The sequence below is a fragment of the Canis lupus genome, chromosome 23 (genome assembly GCF_048164855.1).
Source record: "Canis lupus baileyi chromosome 23, mCanLup2.hap1, whole genome shotgun sequence".
In the NCBI taxonomy this organism is placed as follows: Eukaryota; Metazoa; Chordata; class Mammalia; order Carnivora; family Canidae; genus Canis; species Canis lupus.
Window position 1 is genome coordinate 8342701 of NC_132860.1, and position 27053 is coordinate 8369753.

General features: G+C 34.8%; 1 protein-coding gene across 3 annotated transcripts in view; it reads right to left on the minus strand.

The window, feature by feature from the left end:
* Window positions 1-27053, minus strand: part of PRMT3 (protein arginine methyltransferase 3) — a 124380-nt gene that overhangs the window by 42707 nt on the left and 54620 nt on the right. For all 3 annotated transcript variants that reach the window (XM_072793776.1, XM_072793777.1, XM_072793778.1), the window contains 2 exons: window positions 15126-15204; window positions 2144-2331 (listed from right to left, as the gene is read on the minus strand). In XM_072793776.1, coding sequence (XP_072649877.1) covers window positions 2144-2331; window positions 15126-15204 — 267 coding nt within the window. The remainder of the gene's footprint in view (window positions 1-2143; window positions 2332-15125; window positions 15205-27053) is intronic.

A 27053-nucleotide genomic window follows, 5' to 3' on the forward strand; every position in this document is an offset into this window, starting at 1 on the left:
CATTCAAACCCCACTTCTGGGGTTGTTTCCAAATTTAAAGGCTACTAATATTATCATTTAGTTGATTTCTGTTTAAACCAAATTAGTAGTTTTTTACTTAGGCTTCTTGTAAGAATATTATATATCAAATCATGGCTCTGATGTGCTAAAGTTCTAAGATACATTAAGATACTTTTTTTTTTTTTAATTTTTTTTATTTATTTATGATAGTCACAGAGAGAGAGAGAGAGAGGCAGAGACACAGGCAGAGGGAGAAGCAGGCTCCATGCACCAGGGAGCCCGACGTGGGATTCGATCCCGGGTCTCCAGGATCGCGCCCTGGGCCAAAGGCAGGCGCCAAACCGCTGCGCCACCCAGGGATCCCATTAAGATACTTTCAAATAAAATTCTTGTTTTCCAACTAAAATTATATTGTATACCACTGGTGGTACATATTTGTTATAAATTATGCAAGGATAAGAGTCAACATTTTTTTTTTTAAGAGTCAAAATTTTTGTAGGAAATTCCAACTTGAAAACATAAACTAATGAAAAGGGTAAGGTATTTTAGAATTCCTTTCTGTAATTGCATTCAAAGTAAGTTTGTTAGATATTAGGAAAAATCCTAACAGTTAAAATCAAAGAGCCAAACCAATGAAAAAGATTCAACTCAGGAAGACAATGGCCAAAGAGCTTTATTTCCCTGTTCTATCCTGGTTCACATCCTCCTTAACTTCACTATGGAGAGCAGATGGATACCAACCATGGCAGTTGGAACAGGACCAGAAAGAAGGCCATGAAGGCCTGACTTGCCATGAGTAGATTATGATACAGCATACACAATCCATAGGACTATATACCAGGGGCATTATCCTCTTTTAAATAGCTTGAGAAAAATTTAAAGAAGTTACAATGTGGTTGCCTTTTATTTGTAGAGGATTGTGGAACATGGAACAAAATATATTTACCTAAACAAACAAATAAATAATTGATTAATGTTTAAAAAAACCAGAAGGTTATGTGTACTTTTTAAACACCTTTGTTTTCAGTCTAAAATTTTCTATTTCAACTATTTATTCATAGCAGTTTTTAACATTAAACGAAGAGAGCACCAGAGAGAAAAATTAGCCCCTCCCTCCCTCTTTTTTGTACAGCCTTGAGGCTGAGGTTATAACTGTACACTCCTACCCAGAATCAAAAGAATACAAATAAATCTCTTACTATCAGTGTACCAGAGCACTCTATATAGTCCTATAATCATTAACCAGGCTATAGTTTTTTTCTTAAAGGCTGATGCAATTTTAATCAGCTTGCTCTTGTTGAGAAACATTTATGTTTATTATTCTATGCCAACTTTAAATATTTTATCTTTTAAGAACATTAACAAATATTTTATTGAATATTTTATGTAGAGGATAATTATTGATGCTATGAAAGTAACAGGATGACTATAAAAATGAGACAATGTTCTGAACCTAAAACTGAACAAACTATATTTATCTAATTGAAACAAATTAAGACATTTTTAAGAAAGGCAATGACTTTTCACTGCAAAGTTATTTAACCTATCCCATGTAAATCTGACACAACAAAATTCACAATAAAACTAGACTGACGTGGTGAACAGTAAGATTTTAAAATATAAAAGGAATTAATTTAGAAATCTGAAAAGAGTAGGGCTTTAGTTGCATAGGCAAATTCACTGTAATTACTTAATCTAAAAAGGCAGAAGAAACTTGAATGTGAGACTTTAAACTGTGCAGAATATATGATATGACTGAATAATCTGGCTATAAATGGCTATAAATGAGAAACTAGAATAAGGCCAGGTAAGTGGTGATGAAGCAGGATTTTTTTTTTTGCCTTCAAACCTCTCAGTATAAGGAACTTTGATATACAAAGAGAAGTGATTCCAAAAAAAAAAAAAAAAAAAAAGAAGTGATTCCAAAGGATGATATAGTCAACTGGTAAATATTGTAACCTTAAGGTACATTAGATTGGTTAATATAGGAAGACTAATCACTGTTTTGAAGGCAATATAATCAATAATATCAATATATTAATATTAATATATAATATCAATATATTAATTTCAAATACTGAATTCATACATGAAAACTAACAAAAAATGGCAATTCTGTGAAAATAAAAGTAAAAACCCCTACCTTAATACTACAAGCATCTGAAATCAGAGTCTTCGGATCTAAAACTTCCACAACAGCTTCTGGAATAACTGCTTTCTTCATACAAGACATGTTGAAGCCATAGACATTATCCCAAAACGCAATTCGATCAGCATGTTTATTCATATCACTTACTGCCACAAGGCTGATAGTACAAATATCAGGGTAGACTGTAACAGATAAAATACCCAACAATTTACCATTATCTCCCTTTGTGGCAAAATATATTTCTTTAAAGGCTAAATATAAATACCAGAGTCATCAGTATCAATTACTAGCTAAATATAAGTACCAATATCATTGGTAAGAATTACTAGCAGTGAAAGATTAACAGAGGTGTAGATGAGGGAAAATAACCTAGCTCCTATGTTTTAAATAGCCTCTTAAAAAAAAAATTTCTGTTACAGTAATGGCAAGATTCAAATAAGGATTTCAATGATAGGTTTGAATTACAATAATTAAAACAAGATGGCACAATTAAAAAACCTGAAATGAACATATTTATTCGTATTAAACTTAAAAATGTTGACATTAAAAAGATAGATAAATCTTTGTACATTATTCTGTAACATGTAGAAAGAGACAAATCACTTAAAAAGGTATGTGACATGTAAAAACATCATGATGGAATTTTATGGTTCCTTATTTATTAAAAAGGAAATGCTTATCATAGCATCAAGTATGTACTAGGTAAGTTCTTCTGATGTATAGACTGTGGATTCATGTCCATGTCCCTATTCTCAGGAAACTTATATTTAGACAATTCTGACAAATAAATGGGCAATTATTTGTGATACAATATATACTAAGAAAAGGGGAGGTAAAAGGTACTGGGGGAGCTCACAGCAAAAATAGCTAATTCATATGTGGCTATAGCAGGGGTGTTGGGGTATTTTATAAGAACTGAAGACGACATAAATTAGGAGTGGGGAGGGAGTGTTCTAGGCAGAGCAAGCAGTGTGCTTATAGGGTCACAGTTGTATACACTTTAATTTGAGAGAAAGAGATATAAGACTAGAAAGGTAAGAAGGGAGCAGAGAAACCTTGGCTGGGTAAATCATGTTAGTAAACTGGATTTTATTCTAATAATGACAAGGCTGTGAACAATTTCACATAGGGTTACAACTCAATCAGATTTTGGTTTGGAAAAGCCAGATGGAGTAAAAGTGAAGAATGAATGGGAAGATGCAAGATTAAGACAAAGACAAAATAAGATATAGTTGTAATAACCTAGGCGACCTGAAGTAGAACAACGGCTGTGGGAATGGAAAGGGGGAGATATACATACAGCTGACCCTTGAGCAACACAGGTTTGAACTGCGCGGGTTCACTTATACATGGAATTTTTTTGGATAAATACAGTACTGTAAATGTATTTTCTCTTTCTTATGATTTTATTAATAACATTTTCTTTTCTCTAGCTTACTTTATTGTAAGACTACAGTATATAATACATACAACATACAAAACGTGTTAATCGATTGTTGAGGTTACTGGTAAGGCTTCCAGTCAACAGTAGGCTATTAGTAGTTAAGTTTTTGGGGAGTCAAAAGTTATAGACTTTTGACCACACAGGAGGTGGGGCAGTTGATGTCCCTAACTCCCACATTGTTCAAGGGATATTTAAGGAGGAAAAACTCAGAGGACTGGCTGGCTGTGGAGGTGATGAAGAGGAAAGAGTCAAGGACAACAGTTTTAGCAGCTGAGAAGATTGTGGTACTAACCATTACATTAGGGAATAAATAAGGGCAGATTAAAGAGGAACGTAAGAATTCAGTGCTTATAGGACAAATGCGTAAAAATATCCAATAAGCAGCTGAATAGATGGGACTGAAATTTAAGATATGATCTGGGTTCAAGATATAAACTTGGGACCATGATCATATGAATGGAAATGTAAGTTACTGGAGCTCATCAAATCATCTAGGGAGAGTACATGATGAGTACCAGGATTTAAGGGATGTATAGAAGAAAAGAAGGCTGATAATAAATGGCTGAGAAGCTGGGGCCACCAAAGCAAGAATACCAACAGAGTAAGTGTTAAGAGAGGCGAGAGGAAAAGAGTGATTCAGGAAGAAACAACTCTAATAATAAGGGTACAAAGTCTGTATAGCACCAAAATAAAAAAATATTGATTTTTTTTCTCTGACAAATAACAAAATTAACTTTGTCCTTCAAATAAGATTCAGGGGATTCATGAATTAAAATATAAATCACATTTTCTTATATCACTAAACTGAAAGTAAGTATATATGTACCAAAGAAATGCACAAAAGATTAACTAGCCTTCAGACTTAAACTGTAGAAAATAAGCCTCCCTTTCCCCCAAACTTTATTTCTATCCACAGCCTTAGGAATTTATTATTCAATGACAGCAGCACTAAATGATCTTCCAAATAAAAAATAAAGCCCATGATAAAATCTATTGGCATCAAAGCTATTGCTCCTTTCAAGCCTGACGTGTGAGATACCCAGAAAAAGTACTTGGTGCTATGTCACTGATAAGAAGTTTCTCAAGTCCTCCCAAAGGGGGTAGGTGAGGCAGATGTGATAGCTGCACCATGCTAGAGTTGGCTGCCATGTACCATGAGTCACTTCTACTCTCCTCCTCTTCCACAGCCATGGTGAGCCTCTTGACTGTATTTTAATTCCTATTATCAATTCTTCAAAGCATTTATTTTGTTGACTATGCTGATCCAGCAAGAGTATCAGCTATAGGAAAGCATGTTTAGTTTCTTGAACCAAATCCTTAGATGAGAAATACTGAAGAAGAAACAGAATTCTAAAGCAACTTTAGATATCTGGCAACTTCTTTAGATATCCTTTGTTGGACTTAATATGACAATCATTCAAGTTTCCCACATTTTCCCCTGGAACTTCATCCTTAAAAAGGAATATAGTAAGGGTACAGATCAGGGATCAGCACACCTTTTCTATAAAGTAACTATTTCAGGTTTTGTGGGCCATATGGTCTTTGTTGAAACTACTTATCTTTGCCCCTGTAACTGTGAAAGCAGCTACAGACAATAAGTAAATAAATGAGCTTGGCTATGTTCCAATAAAACTTTATCTACAAAAACAGGCAGCAGGCCAGATATGGATACCCTTGATAGAGATGTGGGAGAAACGGATGAGGGAGGTCATTATCAGAGCCACCATATTGTACTACTTCAGGGAGTGCCAGTCACACTGTAGTCTATGGGAAACTGAATATCCTTCAGAGTTACAATGTGCACAGACATACAAATCACTTAACATAGCTCAGAGTTCTTCTATTTCAATTATGAAAAATCTTAGTGAAAAATTTAAAAAAAATAATTATTCTCTATATCAGGGGCTGGCAAACAAGGTCCATGGGTCAAATTCAGTCCCCTGCCTGTTTCTGTAAACAGTTTAACTGGAACACTGCCACCCTCACTTACTTACCTATGGTCTAGGGCTGCACTGTGTTCCAGTGGCAAAGTTGAGTAGTTCGGACAGAGACCGGATGGCTTATAAAACTGAAAATACTATTGTCCGGCATTTTGTAGAAAAAGTTTTCTGATCTCTGGCTCTGTATTCAAGCACTATGATATACTAGTACTACTACTAAGAAATAAGGATGATTTTTCTTTTTTTTTTCTTTTTAAAGATTTTATTTATTTATTCATGACAGAGAGAGAGAGAGAGAGAGAGAGGCAGAGACACAGGCAGAGGGAGAAGCAGGCTTCATGCCGGGAGCCCGACGTGGAACTCGATCCCGGGACTCCAGGATCACACCCTGGGCCAAAGGCAGGCGCCAAACCGCTGAGCCACCCAGGGATCCCCTGGGATAATTTTTCATAACGAAAAGCTACTACTAAAATAAACTTTAAAAAGTTTAAAAATATTTTTGTAATAAGCAACTGGAAGAAGTATGATTTTACTTTTTCTAGCGTTGAGGTATATTTTTCAAGGTAATTATATTTCACAAAGATACAGAAAATGTTTTTTGTTAACATTTAAAAACGAAATTAATTCTATCTTTGTTAGAGCTATGAATATTCATAAAGGACCTGTAATCAGTGTTATAGGTCAGTTTAGTTCCATATCCACCTCCTCACAGCTGGCTAAAATTTTGGGCCACCTGCCAGAATCTTGACTAACCCTTTACCTTCACATTGTGACACATTTGTCATTTGGTTTTTGCCAGATAGAAGCAAAACTGAGTAATTATTCCTTCTTGTAGGTGAAATTAACAAAGCGCTGATTGGACAAAGCACCCTCTTAACAGACCATTTATAAATTCATGGCTTTGACATCTGTGTCCTTCTCGATTCACTGCCCAGAATTCATTTGTCACTAGAACAGCTCACATGGTGAATAGATAAAGATGGGAAATCCTTTATCCCTTAGAAATGCCTCGCAAACTTTTGGACACTAAAGGGTAAGACTGAGATGCATAAAGAAACAATTCCTTGTAAGCAATGGCATCACTGCATGTATATAAATAACCAGAGAATAAAAAGGTTTTAGAACAAAAGGAGATGATAAGTCAAAATAAACTATTCTACTCACTCACAATATACATCAATGATATGGAGAAAGATTTTAGTAAACTAACAGTCAATGACAAAATGATTGATATATATATATAAAGGGAAGTATACTATCAAGTTACAAAGTCAGTAAATATCTAAAGTTGGATAAGCTTAAAAATCAATTTCCAACTTCTATAATAAGAATATCTTAACAAAATTAATTCTGATTTGGAAATTGGAAACACTGTCCTATCATTAGCTTATAAATAAATAGTGACTAGACCCAGCTTAGCTAGGCTAAAATATAGCTACAGTTTTTACTGAGAAATTATGTATTGAAAAAAAGTAGAAAATGATACTACTGCAAGATCACCGAACCAAACAAAAATAACAAATGTGAAAAATGCAGATCTGAAAATGAGGAAGTAGACAGTGAATTATAGAAATACTAAAGGAAACCTTCAAGCACTATGAACCATGATCAGTGGCTGATTATACGAAGATAAATTATGTGAAAGTCAAGTCTTCATAGCACAATGTTTAAATTCATTTCAAAATTTTTATACGGTATAAACCTAATACTAATCTCATTTTACTAGCTATAGCTCATTATACTGTAAATCTACAGTTTATCAGATGTAACTCAGGAGGGGGATTAACCTTTATTGAGCAACTACTTCATTTCGAGCATCTCATTTAGATTTTTGTTTGATTCTATTAAGCTAGATTATAATCCTCATTTTACAGATAAGAAAACTGACATTAGTAGCGGTAAAGTAACTTGCTCACGTTACCAGTCTTAATCAGCTAAGTGGGTAACTATAACTGTATCTGACAAAGGGATTCAACAAAAAGTCTAATTGCAAAATCTATATGCTTTCCATTATGCATGAAGCTACATTTTATGGTTTTCAAATGGAAGAAAGGGAAAGAGGAACTCCATTTTCCTAAGGTAAATGAGCACTTGTTCAAGGAGAAAGAGGAAGGAGAAAAGGGTTGAGAAAGATTGGAGATTAATAACACTTCAGGGCAAAGTGAGGAAAATGGAAACATTCAGCTTTACTTATTCCAGCTGAGTTATGGAAGTACATGGTGCGAAAAGAAACACTAAAAAGGAAAGCAACCAAGTAGAAATGAAGGAGCAGTGAGTAAGCTGTACAATTCAGGTTTCCACATAGAGAAGGAAATAGCTAGGAAGGTACAGAAACAAATAGGGACGTTACAACAGAGGCTATTTCTTAGTAGCAGAGATCAGGTTTCCAATGCAAAACTGTGGAGAGACAGATCTATTGGTGAAGAATGTATCCTATATATCGCCCACTCTATTTTGCTGCCCCCTTCTGAACTACTTGTAGAAATTCTCTGTTACAAGGCAGGGCTTGCTTCCCTCTACAGAAGTTGAAAATGACAGAAGCTTGCTTCCCCTCTCTCGCTTGTAGGTTAGGCATGCACACATGACCTAGGTTCACCAATGATAAGCACCTAAAATTCTGGCTACTTCTCAGAGGCAGCAATGTTTACTGTTTGTTAAGATCAGCAATGTGACATGTCAGTGCCCTGTATTAGGATAGTGGTATTACATCTAAACCAGTCCTGTAAAAAACAAAACAAAACAAAACAAAACAACAGTCCTGTAACATAATTCTGAACATTATTCCTGGCTGTATACCTCCAGCCTGGTTTTCTAGCTCTCACAAGAACTTAATCTATCCTATCTATCCTTTTAATAATCTACCCTATCTGTCCTTTTAATAAAGTTCTACTCTGTTAAATAGCCAAGGTAGATTTCTATTTTTTTTCCAACAGTAACTTTGGGTGATACAAAGGAAAATGTATATTTTATTTTATTTTATTTTATTTTATTTTTTTTTGGAAAATGTATATTTTAAATAAATTCTTAAAAAAACCCAACCCAAATAAATGAATAAATAAATAAACAAGTTCTTAAAATAAGGCTTTCCCCCTACATTTTGGTTCAAAAGGATCAGATATGGGGCCTGAACATCCATATTTTTAACAAAAGGCCCTGTTGAGATCAGAAAACAAGGAGTTAGGAACTGACTGCCTTCGTAACTATGCGTTGTATGGATGCAGTCTCCAGAATCACTCCTCCCCAGGCCGAAGGCAGCGCTAAACCGCTGAGCCACCCGGGCTGCCCGGCAGTATGGTATTGATGAAGAGAGACTTACAGATCAAATGAGCAGAATACAAAAACACATCCACACATACATGGCCAATTAATTTTCAACAATGATGCCAAGCAATTTATGGGAAAGGAAATCATTTCAACAAAGAGTGCTAGAAAATAGTAGTATCGGGATCCCTGGGTGGCTCAGTGGTTTAACGCCTGCCTTCAGCCCAGGGCGTGATCCTGGAGACCCGGGATCGAGTCCCACATCGGGCTCCCTGCATGGAGCCTGCTTCTCCCTCTGCCTCTCATGAATGAATAAATAAAATCTTAAAAAAAAAAAAAAAAGAAAGAAAAGAAAATAATAGTATCTATGTTTACCTCACGCTATACACATAAATTTGAAATGAACCACAGATCTAAATGTCAAAGTTATGACTTCAAGAAAAACACAGGAGTATTCTGTGCAACCTTGAGTAGGACAAAGAGTCCTCAAATTGGACATTTTTCTTAATAGAACAGAGACTGAGCACATTTTTATGAGTCACTGGTATTCCTTTTCTGTGAGATTCCGTTCAATTCCTTGCCCAATTTTCTACTGGGTTTGTGGTCTTTTTACTTGTAGGATCCACTTATGTGTTAAGGAGATTAGATTTATGTCAGTGACAGAAACTAAATTTTTTCAGTCAGTACTTCTTATATGACTTTGCATATGGCATATGCTGCCATTTAGAAATTTATTTAAATATAGTAAAATTTATCAATCTTTCAATTCAATTGTATCAATCAATAAAGGCATCTGAATCCAAGTTCTTATTTAGACAGCCGCACTCCTCAAGTTTATAAGGAAATACACCTATGTCTCCTTTCAGTTTTTTTATCCTTTTTGTTGTTGGTTGTTGCATTTAACCTTGCCTCATTTAATATTTATGGTGTGTGGATTTTTTACCTTATAGTTTATTGTGTTTTCTTTTTTTTAACACAGAGGGCTATATACCATACACATAATTTACTGTCTCAACATAATTTACTACAATAAATTATTTCCTTAATTATATTAGATGCCATGTATTATTTGGCTTGTAACAGGATTCTCAATTCTGTTCAATTTATCTGTCCATTCAAGAACACCATTTTAATTATTGAGGCTCAATATGTGTTTTAATATTTGGTAGTACTAGTCTTCCTGTCCCTGGCTCTCTCACCCTGGTACCCTTCTATCTCAATTTTCTTTGCCATTACAACTAAAATTTTAAAATTCTAATTAAAAAAAAAAACCCAACCAAACTGTTGGTTAGAATTATACAATTTTGTAAAATTTATCCCATAAAAATATCAAATACACAAAAAACAAAAAAACATAATTAACTCTCATGTACTTGTCATCTATTGTCAACAAATGTCGATGTTTTTGGATTACACTAAATTTTAAATTAATTTTGGGAAAACTGATTTCCTTATCGCACTGATTCTTTTTATAAGAACATGGTCTATCTTTCCTTTTATTTCATCTTCCTTCTGTCTTTTAGCAGCAAAGCTGTTTGCATATAAGTTTTGCTTATTTCTAATTGTTATTTTATAGCTCAATAATGTACTGAATTCTTTTATTATTTATCACTTTTCAGTTGATTCACTTGAGGTGCCTAGATTTGAATCATAGAATCTACCAATAGAATTCGTTTTATCTCCTTTTTAATTTATCTTCTATGTTCTTTCTCTTTTTTAATAGCACTGACCAGTACCTCTGGTAAAATATTAAATAATGGTATAATAGTGGTCATCCAAATCTTGTTTTGCCTACAGAGGAAATGTTTTTAGTATTTCTCCATTAAACGTGATACAAACTTCCAGTTGAGATAAATATACTTTATTATATAAGTTAGTGTCTATTTGTATCTTCTCATTGAAAAAAATCAAGAATGTAAACTGTATTTTGTCAAAAACTTTTGAGCATCCATATGAAGATGAGCATGATTTTATGCCTTAGCTCTAAGCCCTACTCATATGATTGATTATATAACATTTTGCTCCAATTCCCTCTTGTCTGGTGTCAATACTATGACTGCTACTTTCATTTTGGGGGATGTACTTAACTATCTTTTTTTATCCTTTTAATATTTCCAAATAATTTTGTTTTAGATGTGCCTCTATAGAGTATACAGAATTAGGGTTTTTTTTTGGTGATCCAAACTCAAATTCTTTTTTTCTCTGAGTAGGTGAGTTTAACCTATTCACATTTGTGGATACTACAAACTTTTTGGTCATACTCTACCATTTTATGTTATCTTTTCTGTATCTGTAGTTTTTGTTTTGTGTTTAAGTATTTCACTACATGGTCATTTTGACTTTTTCTAAGTATTAGTTCTATATTTAGGAAGTTTTGTGTTTTTGTTTTAGTAGCTAACTTTGTAATTACATTATAGAATACCTTTAGTTCTCTATTTTCAACACTATTTATTAATCTCCTATGTCTAATGATAAAATTAGTATATTTATTTATTCCTCCCCTTCCCTTTTCTCGTATTTTTTTTAAATTCAAATATGTATTGATAATATGTGCAGCAAACATTGAGGTGGTCACAGAGTTAGTACACAGCTTTAATATATTTTTTGGAAAAGTTAGAAATCAAACCCTGTCATAGTTCAATGGCCTTGAAGGTAGGAAATGGCACTTCACTTTTTTAAAATGTCACTGTTATTAAGGTTTAATTTATATGCAATAATAAAATTCACCCTTTTTGGCCTTTTCAGTGTATAATTCTATGTGATTTGACAAACACATATGCCATGTAATCACCACCACAATCAAGATATAGACAGAATTTATCACCACAAGCCTCACCACTAAATTTTAGTCAAAAATATTATTTTAATATTAACTTTGTAGTGCTAAATGTGCTTATAATTCTATTACTTGACTTGTCAGCTTTAAATGAGATTCCATGTATTCCTGCTATTAAAGATAATGCAACTCAAGTATATACACTTCTTCTCATTTGCCTTCTGCATTTTCTTTCCAAGTTTTGTAAGATGTATTATTTGACATTGTTAGGGTGTAAAGTATTTACATTCTATGTAGTCATCCTAAAACATAATTTGTTTTTGTCTTAATTTTAGTTATAAAAATATGTATAGGTCACAGAACATCATTCTTTTATGATGTTCTATTCCCTCCAATTTTTAACTTAAATTCCAGCTAGTTAACATACAATGCAATATTAGTTTTAGGTATAGAAATTTGTGATTATCACTTACTTACAACATCCCAGTGGTCATCACAAGTGCCCCTCCTTATACCCACTACTTATTTAACCCATTTGCCCACCCACAGCAAATCCTTTTCTTAGTTTTCCTCTTCATCTATAGGCTAGCTGAATGTAAAACAATATAATTACTGAACACAACTAGTGCTTAGAAAATCTAAGCTAAACATAGTAGAAGCAATCTTTAGTATATACATTTTCAGTAACTTTATAAAACTATTTTTAGGGATCCCTGGGTGGCGCAGCGGTTTGGCGCCTGCCTTTGGCTCAGGGCGCGATCCTGGAGACCCAGGATCGAATCCCACGTCGGGCTCCCGGTGCATGGAGCCTGCTTCTCCCTCTGCCTATGTCTCTGCGCCTCTCTCTCTCTCTCTCTCTCTCTCTCTCTCTGTGTGTGTAACTATCATAAATAAATAAAAATTTAAAAAAAAAAAAAAAAATAAAAAAAAAAAAAAAAATATAAAACTATTTTTATTAGTAGTAATAGGAGTAAATGAATACCTCCAAAATACTGCAAATATGCTTGGTGAAAACAGGGAGAACAAATATTTTGGCTATGTTTTATGAAGGACTTCCTCCATACCATTGTACATATAGTGAGACATAAATTGAACCTAAATTCACATAAAAATATCAACTGTGGTTCTTTCATGCTTCTATATGAATCTTCAATATTTTCCCTCTCTCATATTTCAGTCATTCTTTCTAAAATCTTTGCACTACTAACTACTTAAATCTTTGTCTCAGAAAAACAAAGAAAACTTTGCAACAGAAAAAACGAGCCTCTAGATGACTGATTAATATTCAATGATTAGCACTGCTTAGGCAGTTAAATGCTGACCTCTCCTCAATACACCTCCAGATTACCTCAGTGCTAGTACTAGCTTTGTAAAAATATGAAAAGAACTAGACTTAGGAGTTTCCACTTCATCCCTGGTGAGGCGAAATACTCTGCTACTCTTCCATCAACTGTAACCTCATTATGTTCATGCTGTAAGTTCTTTTTTTTTAAAGAAGATTTTATTTATTTATTCATGAGAAACACAGAGATGTGTGAGAGAGAGGCAGAGACACAGGCAGAGGGAGAAGCAGGCTCCATGCAGGGAGCCCCATGTGGGACTTGATCCCGGGATTCCAGGATCATACCCTGGGCCAAAGGCAGGGGCTAAACCGCTGAGCCACCCAGGGATCCCCCATGCTTTAAGTTCTTGATGAATTTCATCGAGAATTCAATTTAAATGTATTAAGTTGCTGTCAGTCCTTCAGTAAGATCAACGAATAGCATTCAGGGAGGTATGGAAACAGTTTCCTGAATCTTCCTTAGAACTTCAAGGCAAGAATCAGACTCAATAAAGTGCACTTTAGTAGGGAAACAAAAAAAAGGAGTACAGAAAAGAAAACAAATACTGGAATTGGCAGATCTCAGTTAAAAAAAAAACAAAACAGTCAAGGCTTGATCACTTAATATGTGTCCTCTAGGACGCCTTTGTTTCTCAAATTTAAAGGGCTGTTGTGAGGATTACAGACGTAATAATGTAAATAAAAGTATAGTATTTGGCAGCTAGTAGACAATCAACAAATGGTAGATAATATTAGTTTCAGTCATTAAGTAGAACAGTCATTTAAAAAAAACACTGCAATTATAGAAAAATATAGCCAACTTCTACAGGGTAAAGTATATTTATCTAAATTCTAGCCAGGTTCATGTCAGAGATCAGGAACACATCGTGAAATGCTTGCAAAAAATGTAGTGATAAAACAAATGAGTTATTTTGCAAAAGAAAGGCAAACCATTTAAAAGCTATTACAGAGGAATTCTATTATACTGGAGAATTTTCTGTGCTTTATGTTTTGGCCTCACTGATTTTTACCGTACCATAATTGCCAAAGTGATTTCACAGAATATGGATGGGCAGGAGGCACAACTGTGATCAAGTGCTTTATATCAGTAGTTCAAAATGTCTCATTTTCACCTACTTTTTTTACATAACAATTTTATTTTAAAGATTTTATTTATCTGTTTGAGACAGGGAGAGAGAGAACATGAGCGGAGGGGAGGGGCAGACAGAGAGGGAGAAGCCAACTCCCCACTGAGCAGGGAGCCCACTGTGGGCTGGATCCCAGGACCTGAGCTGAAGGCACTCAACTGCTCAATCGACTGAGCCACCCAGGCCCCCCCTTTACATAACAATTTTATCAACTCTACTCTGACTACAGAAACTATTTATTGATCTTGAAGCTTTGAGAAAGTGAAAGTGCAGGGAGAGGTGAATGAAGGGAGACAGATGCTATTCAATTCAGTTTTAATGATCTGATTCAATAATCTTACATGATGCTCTATGTTCCAGGAGCAGTAGAGCTTGTTGAAGAGTCAAAGATGGACAAAACATAATCCCTGCCCTGAAACTGTTTGTAGCAGATGGGTTATAAAAACACCATCTTACTCCGATATACAGAATTAACATGAGAAAGCTTTTTTATTTTTGGTGTATTTCATTTTATTGGTATCCAATAAAAATACTGATAATCCAGTATAAAAATACTGATTGGGTATGCTGCACTTTATAAACTTAGTAGAAATCAGTCACTTTTTAAAGGCTCTTATTAAATCACAGAGATGACAGATTTATATATGTAGTGAAGTCATGGAAAATTTTCCAGTGAAGTAGGTCATTTCCAACCTAGTATGAGATAACTCTACTGAACAATTAAAAAAAAAAAAAAAGGAAAAAGAAAAAAAAAATAGAGAGCTAAATGTCATAAGGATTAAAAATCAAAAGGAGTTTGTTAGATTTTGATTTCAACATCAAATAGCTTCCAAAGCTAGTACTACCATTAGTATTTTTATACAAAGCATTCTTGAAAATACCATTAACTTGGAGTCTGGCATATCTTCTATAATGTTCTACTATCAACAATATAGTAAACAACTGTCTTCAAGCTTCATCTAATGGAAACATCTTTCATTTCTATTGGGAACTTTCTCAGTCATGCATAGTTTATTTGAAATCCAAAGGTTCACTTGGTTCTGCCAGACTAAAATTACATTATTAAAACTAGAATTTTATACTCACCCGATCCTCCTTTTGCCAAGTACTTGTTCTTTGCATAAAGGACAGAATCTAACATAGATTCAAAAAGAAGAAAATAGCCCTGCATAAAAAAAACATAAAAAAGTATTTTAGAAATATAGAATCAATATCCTCATAAGTACACCAATGTAAATATCTGGGCTACTCTTTTTATAAAAGGTGTGGGTTTTTTTGTCTCTGCCATATAATTTTCTGCAAAGTCTGAAATTACTCTTTGCATTAAATTTTCCAAGTACCCTTAAAAAATCAGGCCAGGGTATAAAATGGACCCAGAAAGTTTATTACAGTCAAATGTACTAAAACCTTCTTAATCTGTACTTCCACTTTCTAGACAATTGTTTCTTCCTTATTAAAAGGAAAACTGGAGACAGAAATTGCTAATGTATCCTATAACTCCCTGGAATATTGCAATATTAATCTAGACATTGGTTCTCAACCAGATTTTGCCCCCTGGAGGACATCTGGCTATATCTAATGTCATTTTTGACTGTCACAACTCAGGGGGGAGGGGGAAGGAAGGGTGCTATCCGCATCTAGTAAGGTAAAGCCAAGAGATGCTGATAAACATCCTACAAATGCACAGAAAGCTCCAAAAAAGAACTGTCCAGCCCCCAATGTTGATAGGGCTAAGGTTAAGAAACCTTAGACTAGAACATTTCTCAAAGAGCTTCCTGCCCAATGACTTTCTTTTTTGTTAAAACAAAACTAAACAAAACAAGGAAAGGAGGGAATCTTTAAGAAACACCGGATGCTTTACCCTTGTCTTGAGATTCATAACGCACATTAGCACATTAATAGTTCTGGCAAGTGTTATGGTAGAGAGGACTATGGTAAAGAGGACTAGTGAATAAATCTTAACTATATGCCACCCACTTTTTGACTATAAACCTCCTTCCCCCCCTATTTTATACCTATCAATGTCTTGCACAACTAGTGTTCTATGTTCATGAAATACACCCCTGGAGTACTCCAGATTTTAGAGACCAGTAATGAATCCTCTACCAAGAAAAGATAATCACAGGTGAAAAGAAAATTTACCACTACCGCTATCGTGAGTGAGAGCTCAATGACAGCTTGAGTCAATCTTTTTCCTTCTAGAGCCTACCCCTCAACTACCCAGAGCAGCAGGAAAAGTCAAGTACTCAGCACAGTGCTTAGCACATAAAACACTTTCTTAAAGCTTAGAGTGAACCAACACGAATTCTGCCCTAATGACTGCATTCTAAATAAAAAGTTCTCATTTACTCATTTGTTCTGTGTACAATAAACTGTTTTTACAGGATAAATAGAATACTCTATAACCACATGAACAAAGACTTTTTAAAGGGGTCTCTAGGAGAAGAAAAACCTACAAACCTGGGATGCATAATTTTCAAGAGAGATTAACAGTAGATTTATTTTTTTTTTAATTTTTTTTATTTTTGATTTTTTAAATTTATTTATGATAGTCGCACACACACACACACACACACACAGAGAGAGAGAGAGAGAGAGAGGCAGAGACATAGGCAGAGGGAGAAGCAGGCTCCATGCACCGGGAGCCCGATGTGGGATTCGATACTGGGTCTCCAGGATCACGCCCTGGGCCAAAGGCAGGCGCCAAACCGCTGCGCCACCCAGGGATCCCAACAGTAGATTTAAATGTATAGACAATTACAGCTCACAAGCTTCAATCACTTTAAAAAACCTAATTAAACTACCACTAGCAAGTCTACACTGATGTTTACCCATTCCCAGCAACACAGCAATTCAGTGAGAAGAAAATACTTGTCTACAAAAGAAAGATTTAGCAACAAAGCCCTTTTATTAATTTGTTTATAGTAGGAAAATTAAGGATTTGGTGGAAACTGTTCTTCTGGTTAGAGTATCTTAGTAGTATGTCTACTCTTACAAGTTTGTTCACTATTAATATCATCTGTATATTGAAACAACAAGGAACTTTGGAAGTCAGTAAGAAATCTTTAGCAATCTGACCTAATTCATTTAGATCTCTGCACACTACTTATAAATAAGCATTCATCTGTTGATTAAAGTGTATTTTAATTGATCCCAAGCAATTATTAAAAGAGAAATCTTTTTTTTTTTAAGATTTTTATTTATTTATTCATGAGAGACAGAGAGAGAGGCAGAGACATAGAGGGAGAAGCAGGCTCCTCACAGGGAGCCTGATGTGGGACTCGATCCCTGGACCTGGGATCATGCCCTGAGTGGAAGGCAGATGCTCACTCGCTGAGCTACCCACGCGTCCCAAAAGAGAAGTCTTCTATCTTTTCTCAGACTAGCCAAAACTATGTATATGTGTGCACACACAAAGAAAAAAAGATCAGCTGGTAAAACATGTTAATAGATTGGGGAAAAAACAGTCCCTATTTGCAAGATTACCGCATGTTAAAACATTAAAATAAAGTTAAATTAATTCATATTTTGATACACACTAAGAATTCATTATAGTCCAGTCTTCTTTGGAAGGAGGCAAAAAAAAAATTAGTTTGTCACTGACTTGGCACTGTGTCAACAGTTTCTAATATTAACTTTCACAGCAGTTGGCAAAAAATCTAAGTGTTTTGCTTCCTATGTCTAAACTCTGTCTTACTTCCATGTACTACAAATAAACTAAAAGCCTTTCCATCAGTAATTAAAAGTAGCTCCTTCTTGGGCGGGCCGGGTGGCTCAGCAGTTTGGCGCCGCTTTTGGTCTGGGGCATGATCCTGGAGACCTGGGATGGAGTCTCACCCATGTCAGGGTTCCCTGCAAGGAGCCTGCTTCTTCCTCTGCCTGTGTCTCTGCCTCTCTCTGTCTCTCATGAATAAATAAAATCTGTAAAAAAATTTTTTTAAAAGTAGCTCCTTCTAACAACATGCTTATTTACTGTATTTATGATAGTTATTATTAGCCACCCAGAGATTAAATTGCAACATATTTTATTTTTATTTTTTATTTTTTTTAATTTAATTTAATTTTTATTTATTTATGATAGTCACACAGAGAGAGAGAGAGAGAGAGAGGCAGAGATATAGGCAGAGGGAGAAGCAGGCTCCATGCACCGGGAGCCCGATGTGGGATTTGATCCCGGGTCTCCAGGATCGCGCCCTGGGCCAAAGGCAGGCACTAAACAGCTGCGCCACCCGGGGTTCCCTGCAACATATTTTAAACTGGTGCTATGGTCGGTACTAATAGTATAGTGATGAAAAAGGTGCACTCCTGTATTTAAGTCTCAGAGGAGTGCCTTTCTCTTTCTTTTTAAAGATTTTATTTATTTGAGAGAAAGCATGAACATGGGGGGGGGGAGGAGTGGAGAGTGGGGAGGAGCAGAGTATGAGGAAGAAGCAGGAACTTATTAAGAAATTTCTGAATGAATACAAGAATAAGAGTTACTAATATCACACATCATCATATTTGTTAAAATCAAACAGCACCTGCCTTTTGTTATTTTTTTGGGACAAAATAAAGCTGGTTATTTTAAGAACCTCTCCTCCTCTTATTTAAAATAGGCTCCATGGAGCCCAATGTGGGTCCTGAACTCACAACCATGAGAAGAAGATCTGCCTGAGCTGAGATCCAGAGTTGGACACTTACCCTACTGAACCACCCAGATGCCCCTAAAACTTATTTTTAAATGCTGTTTTGTTTTTTAAAATTAAAATTCTCATATAGTAGTGATAATTGTTGAGTTTTATTGTATTAAGTATCTTTACAAGGATTAACTTTTATTTCTTCTCTAAAGCACTTTGTTATTTCCATTTAACTGATAAGGAAATTAAGGTTTACAAACGTTAATTTCTTTAAAATTTATTTATGACAGTCACACACACACACACACACAGAGAGAGAGAGAGGCAGAGACACAGGCAGAGGGAGAAGCAGGCTCCATGCACCGGGAGCCTGACGTGGGGTTCAATCCCAGGTCTCCAGGATCGCGCCCTGGGCCAAAGGCAGGCGCCAAACCACTGTGCCACCCAGAGATCCCTACAAAAGTTAAATAGCTTAAAACCATAGGATTTAAAAAAACAGCTCATAATCACAAAAATAGTTGAATGACTTAGAATCTGAACCTTGGTCTTATGTATAACTACAGTCATGTTCTGAATAACTATACTATGTTGCTTCTTAAATTGATTTACCTAATTGAAAATAAGATTTAGTATTTGTATTATACCACCTTTGGAATTAAGGACTCAAATGTTCTGAAATGAAAAATTTCTCATAAAGCATATTAAACAAGATTAGAATTTATAATAGGCATATGAGTCATAATATTTCAGAGTGATAGCTTAGTTTCCAACTGGCTCTTAGCCACCATCCATTATGAAAATTATCAGTTTAGAAAAACAATGCAAATATTAGAATATATGTAGAATCAATATATGACATCTGTGAGATAAATTAATACATCTAGCTTAAAATATGAGCAGATGAAGAGATTCACATATGTATTGCTGTTGTCCTTTCTCTCAACTTTCCACTTTGCTAAACTTCATTTTACTATAGGCTCCCTAAGAGATAGAATAGCCTTTCATTTCCTGGGAACTGTCCTTGGTTCTGAACCAAGTCATTTATTACTGATATCAGAAGGCGATGCTCCAAATGCCCAGCTCATCTGCAGTGTAATTCAGACTGTAATTTCACAGGCTGCTGCCTCACCTGTAGGGGTGCCATCTGGAAGAGAATTATACCCAATATTTTCTCCCATGATGCTCATGGGGCACTCTTCTTTCCAAAGTGACATTTACTTTTTAAAATTAAAATTTTCATTTATACTTCAAAAATTAATTACTACAAAAGGAACACATTGGATCAAATCAGGGACAGAGACATTAACATTACTCATTGAAATGGGAACCTTATTTTTAAAATGTCTTCTCATATCTTCTTGGACTAAATTAATGATAAAAGATTAATGATAAATGATACCTTCAGTATAAGGTTTTCCCTATTTTTTATTTTTATTTATTTATTTTTAATTTTTAAAATTTTTTTTTTAAATTTATGATAGTCATACAGAGAGAGAGAGAGAGAGAGAGGCAGAGACACAGGCAGAGGGAGAAGCAGGCTCCATGCACCGGGAGCCCGATGTGGGATTCGATCCTGGGTCTCCAGGATCACGCCCTGGGCCAAAGGTAGGCGCCAAACTGCTGCACCACCCAGGGATCCCTATTTTATTTTTAGTATGAATAAGTGAGTTACTGATATACTCTCAGGCAGAATTAATGAGTCAAAAAAGAGGCAGAAGAGAGTTACAAATAAAAAGAGTGACAAATACTCGATAATTGAATTTATATAAAGATAAAAATAAAAGATTACTTCTAACAAATAAGCAAGGCTACAAAATCTAAACCCAATTTTTAGTATATTTCTGAAGCATAAGTATTTCATGATAGTTTTTTCCAATACTACTCTCAATTCTGTAAAATTTACTGTAGATATAACTGATCAGGACTACTAGTTAGTAGTTAGTTGTTAGTTGAAAACAATACGTTTTAAGAAAAAAATACAAATAAATGTAGATTTGTTTACTAATACCCTTTAGGAGTGAATCTATGAATTAAGATCTTCACAATCTTCCTTGTAGAAATCATACTCGACGAATTCCATGTAATTTCCAGTTTTGGTTATTTTAAAAAAGAATCTAAAGGTATCTTGCCAAGTGGAGAATCTCTGAATTCTTTAATCCTCTGCTTCCCAATTCTAGTCTGTCACGAATGTTTTACTCACTACTTTATTCAACAAGTATCTTTTTTATGATCTTGTTCAACAGTCTATGTTAATATTAACTGATAATATATAAAGAAGCAGGGAAACAAACACAATAAGCTCTTGGTAAACATATAACTATTAGGAGCAAAAGAGGAGCAGCACACCAAAGGTAATTTATCAGCTTTAAGTGTTTAGTCATTGAATCCTGCATATTATAAAGAAAGAATGCAGAACATCATCAATTCGATGAATTAAATGCAGACTGGTTAAGGAAGTATCTATTGTATATATCTATTGTATATCTGTGTGACAAAACATATTTTCAATGATGACATCTTTTAAGGAAAATCTTCCTTGATGTCTCATACTAGGTCAGGGGTCCTTTATAATATGACCTTATTTAGAAGTTATTATCAATGCATATAAATAAGAACTTTAAAGCAGGGTTTCTCAACCATGGCACTACTGATATTTGGGCCAGATAGTATTTTATTGTAGAGGCAATCCTGTTCATTGTATGATGTTCAGCACTACCCCTGGCTTCTACCTACCAAAGGCCACCAGCACTCTTTCTCATCCCTAATTCATCCCTAACTGCCTGCTGTAGAAACCTAAGATGTTTCCAGACATTTCCCAATGCCCAAATATCCCTAAGGTGGGCGAAACTGGATGCCCTTCGCCACTGAAAACCACTGCTCTAGAGATATCAAAAAAGTACTTAGATAAGCATTTTCTCCTAATCTACAGTGCTCTTCGCTAAAAATGTACAAAACTTTAGTTTTTACAGGATATCATGTAACCTCTATTTTACCATTATATTTATTATAGCCGTATACGCTGAAAACCTGAACTGTATAGTTTTCTCAATGATTCCCCAGTCTATCCCTTGACTCTTTCAACTTAAAATGTGCCAGTACTAATGAATGTGATAATGAAGTTACTGAGATTTTAAAAACTGTAAAATCCTTTTGGGTAAGGTACTTTCTTACTGACAGTTCTACAATGACTGAGACATATTACAATTACATACTTGGTAAGGTCCTTGAGATATCAAGCAACAAGAATACCTGTATACTTTGCATTTATTTACTATAGACTGGGTAAGAAAAAAATACATGTAAATGTACACACACAAAGACATCTTTTCAATGTTTCACATTTTTGGCTAAGATAAATTTCTTTAAAGCAGGATTTCTGGATTAAAGGACATGCACATTTAAGATTTTGATCCGTTATCATTAAACTGCCTTAGAACGACTGACAATTTTTATTCCCACAACTGTCTAAGGAAATTAAAATTCAGAACCTCTGCTCATCTAAAAACATAAAAAGAATTAAAAAGTCAGAGTCTGGGGATCCCTGGGTGGCGCAGCGGTTTGGCGCCTGCCTTTGGCCCAGGGCACGATCCTGGAGACCCAGGATCGAATCCCACATCGGGCTCCCGGTGCATGGAGCCTGCTTCTCCCTCTGCCTGTGTCTCTGCGCCTCTCTCTCTCTCTCTGTGACTATCATAAATAAATAAAAATTAAAAAAAAATAAAAAATAAAAAAAATAAAAAATAAAAAGTCAGAGTCTGAAAAGATCTCAAACACACACCTATCTTTACCTCCCACAAAGAATAGTCATTAAGAAAACACAGGCAATCCAAAGGAAAATGGACAAAGAATTATACAGAATTACTTCACAAATCAGGAAATCCAAAGAGCCAATAATCACATATAGAGATGGTGAACTTCACTAGTAATTCAAACACAAATAGAAAGTACTACTGACTAGTGGAGTGGCTAGTCATACAATGTCCAGCGCTGACAAGTCTATGGAACAATAAAGAAAAATTTTACTACTTTGGAGAAGTTTGGCATTATCTAGTAAAGCACAAGAGCAGCACACCTTGTTATCTGGCAATTCTAATTCTAAATACAGATGTAGAAAAGCATGCTTAAGTGTAACAGTATACATGTACCTGTATATGACAGCACTATTATTTGTCATGGTAAAAGAACTAGAAATGATCCAGTGTCCACCAAGTACAGAATAATCAACACAACAGAATATACAGAAATGAACAGAATCTACACAATAGAATATACAGAAATGAAGATGAACAAATTATCCACACTGGCAATATTGATGAATGTTATAAACATGACTTAGTGAAGTATGCAAAAAGTTATTTCTTTACACAAAAAGATACTTAGGTTTTGATTACATTTATATAAATATCAAAAACTGGAAAATACAAACTATACTGGTTTGGAATGTAAATTTAAGTGGCAAAAACATACAGAAAGCATGTGAATGATTACTACAGAGGTCAGAAGAGTGGTAACCTCTCTGTGGTCAGAAAGAAGTTCTAATAGAATAAAAAGATGTTAAGAGATATTTGAAAAGATATATAAGAAAGACATTTGAAGGCGAAGGTAGTATATACAGATATCTGAGAAAGTTGAAAAGATACTTGACAGCTGCTTTCTATATTTTGATACAGGTGTTCATTATATAACTATTTCTTACACTGTGTCTATAAGTTTATGCAATCTTCTGTGCATGTTATATTTCATAACTTATTAAAGGGAAGATTTACATTAATTATTATGTAACATGCAATAGTCTAGGAGAAGGCAAAAGGAACACACACTCCAATCTGTTTATAAATGTTTAGAACATGTCTGGAATAGTACAGAATTAATTAGAAAAATGGTAAAGTAGAGTAAAGGACCAAAAATAGTATCAGGGACAAAGAACAATAATGATAAAGAAGCCAAACTATCAGTAACATGTAACAATTCTAATGTGCATGCACCTAACAACCACATAAAACTATCTGAAGCAAAAACTGACAGAATCAAATGAGAAACAACTCCCGAACTATAGGTAGAAACTGCATTATTCTTCTTTTAATAGTTAATAGAACAGGTAGACTTAAAGTAATAAACACTTAAAAGATCTGAGTCATATTATCAACCAATTTGACTCAATTGACAATTATGTGACAGCAATTCAACAATAGCAGAATACACATTCATTTATATGATGAATGTGGAACATTTCAACAAAACAGAACCATATTCTGGACCATGAAACAAATGTGAACAAATTTAATGTAGTGACAACATATACAGTATGTCCTATGATATCGATCAAATTAAACCATAAATCAGTAACAGAAAGATACCAAAAAAAATTCCAAATGCTTAGAAATTAAACACACTTCTAAATAATTCACTCATCAAAGCAGAGATTACAGAGTAATATTTGGAGTTCAATGAAAAATTTGTGGGATGCACCTACAGTAGTCCTAACAGGAATTAAAAGAGATGAAAAAAGCAAGACGCAGAATACACAAAATATGCGCTTACCCTACATTAAATACAAGGGAGGGGCTTGTCATCTACGTTGTTCACTGCTTATCCTGCCTAGAATAGCATCAGGAACACAGCAGCCACACTATATTTGTTAAATAAATGAATGAATGTTGTAAGGGTTAGAGATACATAACTTATAATGTTTCAGAGGAAGGATGCACTAGAAATGGGTAACAGATTTTGTTGGAAATTCAGTGTAGGTCCTGAGTGGTAGGGTAAAGACAAGATGAAATTTGCAATCCTGTGTATTATTATATAGTCAAAAAGCAATTAATAAAACTTTACGTGTATATAATAAATATTTGCTAGAACAGCTCCTATTTCATTATTATTTCACTTGATCATTACCTTCCATGTAAGAAGAATGAAAATAATAGTAGTAGCTACCATATATTAAGCAACTATTATGTGCTTGCTACTCCTGCAAAACTATTTCCTCTTCTTTTAAGATTTTATTTATTTCTTCATGAAAGACACAGATAGAGAGAGAGGCAGAGACATAGGCAGAGGAGAAGCTGGCTCCATGAAGGAAGCCTGATGTGGGACTCGATCCCGGGGCCCCAGGATCACACGCCCTGAGCCAAAGGCAGATGCTCAACCACTGAGCCACTCAGGTGTCCCCTTCCTTCTTCTTATATCTTACAACAAGTTCTCACTTTTTTTAGAAAATTATTTCTTTAAGATATTATTTATTTATTCATGAGAGACAGAGACAGAGAGAGAGAGAGAGAGGGGCAGAGACACAGGCAGAGGGAGAAGCAGGCTCCATGCCGGGCGCCCAATGCAGGACTGGATCCTGGGACTCCAGGATCGCGCCCTGGGCCAAAGGCAGGCGCTAAACTGCAGAGCTACCCAGGGATCCCCAAGTTCTCACTTTTTAATGCCATGGACTTTTGGAGAACTTAACAGCACAGGAGAGAATTCCTTCTGCAAATTCTTCTAAAGTCTGAAAAACTTCTATCAGTTTAAAAGTCTATCCTCCACTAGATGGCACTCTCACTTAATGAACAGAAGACTGACAGTCAAATTGGTTCTTTTCTTCAAACTGCAACAAACGGTCCAATAAGGAAGCCTATCAAAGCTCAGTTGGCTGAGTGTCTGATTCTTCATTTCATCTCAGGTCAAGATCTCAGGGCTGTGAGATGGAGCCCCACAGCAGTCTTCAGACTCACTGGGGAGTCTGTTTGAGATTCCTTCCCTCTCCCTCTTCCTTTGCTCCTCCCTCTGCTTATGCACCCCCGCCCCTCAATAAATACATAAATCTTAAAAAAAAAAAAAAAAGGGCAACTGAATCATCTCAAGATCTTTCCAAATGTATATACAGGTCTTACTCCAGAGTTACAGAACAGGTTCCAAGGATAAGGGCATGAAATGCAATATTAATTTTTTACTTTTTAAAAAGACTTTATCCAACATGTGGCTCAAACTCACAACCCTGAGATTGAGTTGCATGCTCTACAAACTAAGCCAGCCAAGTTCTCAATGAATATTAATTTTTAAAACCGTGTTCCCAATCTCCAGTTGAAAAAAATCATTAATTGTAATTAGTCTACTTTAAAAATTACAACTAAAGCATTAGCTAGCACTTTTGTTTAAGAGAATTATATTAGAGTACATACACACACACATATATCAATGTATAAAGTATGCTAACCGTTGTGTAACATAAGAGTGAAAATATAAATACATATATATCTAATATTTTTAAATAAAAGCTTAAAAAAAGGTGATCTATTCAACTAAGGAACAAAAGAAATGGAATCACATCATTTCTTCAAAATTATAACACAAAATTAAACAAATAAAAAAGCAATATCCCTTTAAGAACAAGGAAATAAATCTGATTGAATGTCAAATTGGTTACCTAACCAGTGAAAAGAATTACTCCAAAAATGAATTTCAAACACAGTATTTAGACTGTGCATTTCCCATGAGATATATTCTAGAACAATAAAAACTACAAAGAAATCTTCAACTGCATTTAGAAGCCTTATTGTTAGTAGTAAAGGTGGTATAAAATTTGGGAAACTACCTTAAGGAATTACATGATAAAGCAAATAAGTAATTAGCATTATCTTAGGATAATGCTATAAAGAAATACAAATATAAAATTAAAAACTTTAAGTAAAAATTCCATAATCTTAATTTGGAAAAATCAGTATAAGCTCATAATTTTTCATATTAAAAAATAGCTACATTTGTCCACTAAAAAAAAAAAATACATACAAGCAATGACATTCCAATGACAATTCATTACTCTGAAAATGGCAATAGAAAATATTGAGATTTTATTCTATTTCTCCTATTCAAACTATAGTTCATAACCAAATATTTGATGAGAGAAAGTATTTCTGGAATAATTTCAGCTAATGAATAGAGAATAAATGGTACATGTAGAATATCACAATTTTGCAACTTTTAATGAAATAATGAATCCAAGAAATTATTTTCAATGGCTTCTAAAACCTTCGGGTAGGTATTTTTGTTTTTTTTTTTTTAAGATTTTATTTATTTGAGAGACAGCAAGATCAGGAGGGAGTTGGGGGAGGGAGAGGGAGAAGCAGATTCCCCACTGACCAGGGAACCCAATGTGGGCCTCGATCCCAGGGCCCTGGGATCATGACCTGAGCCAAAAGCAGATGCTTAACCAAACTGAGTCACTCAGGTGCCCCTAAAACCATTGAGTAGGTTTACAATAAATAGATTAGGCTGACAACTCCAGAAGCCACTGATCAACCTTAACATAAAAGAAAGACAACCAGACACCCGAGTCCGTTGATTCAATGCAACAGAAAATAACCACCACTGCCCCCCATGAAGTATTCTGAGGGGAAAAACAACTTTAATTTGT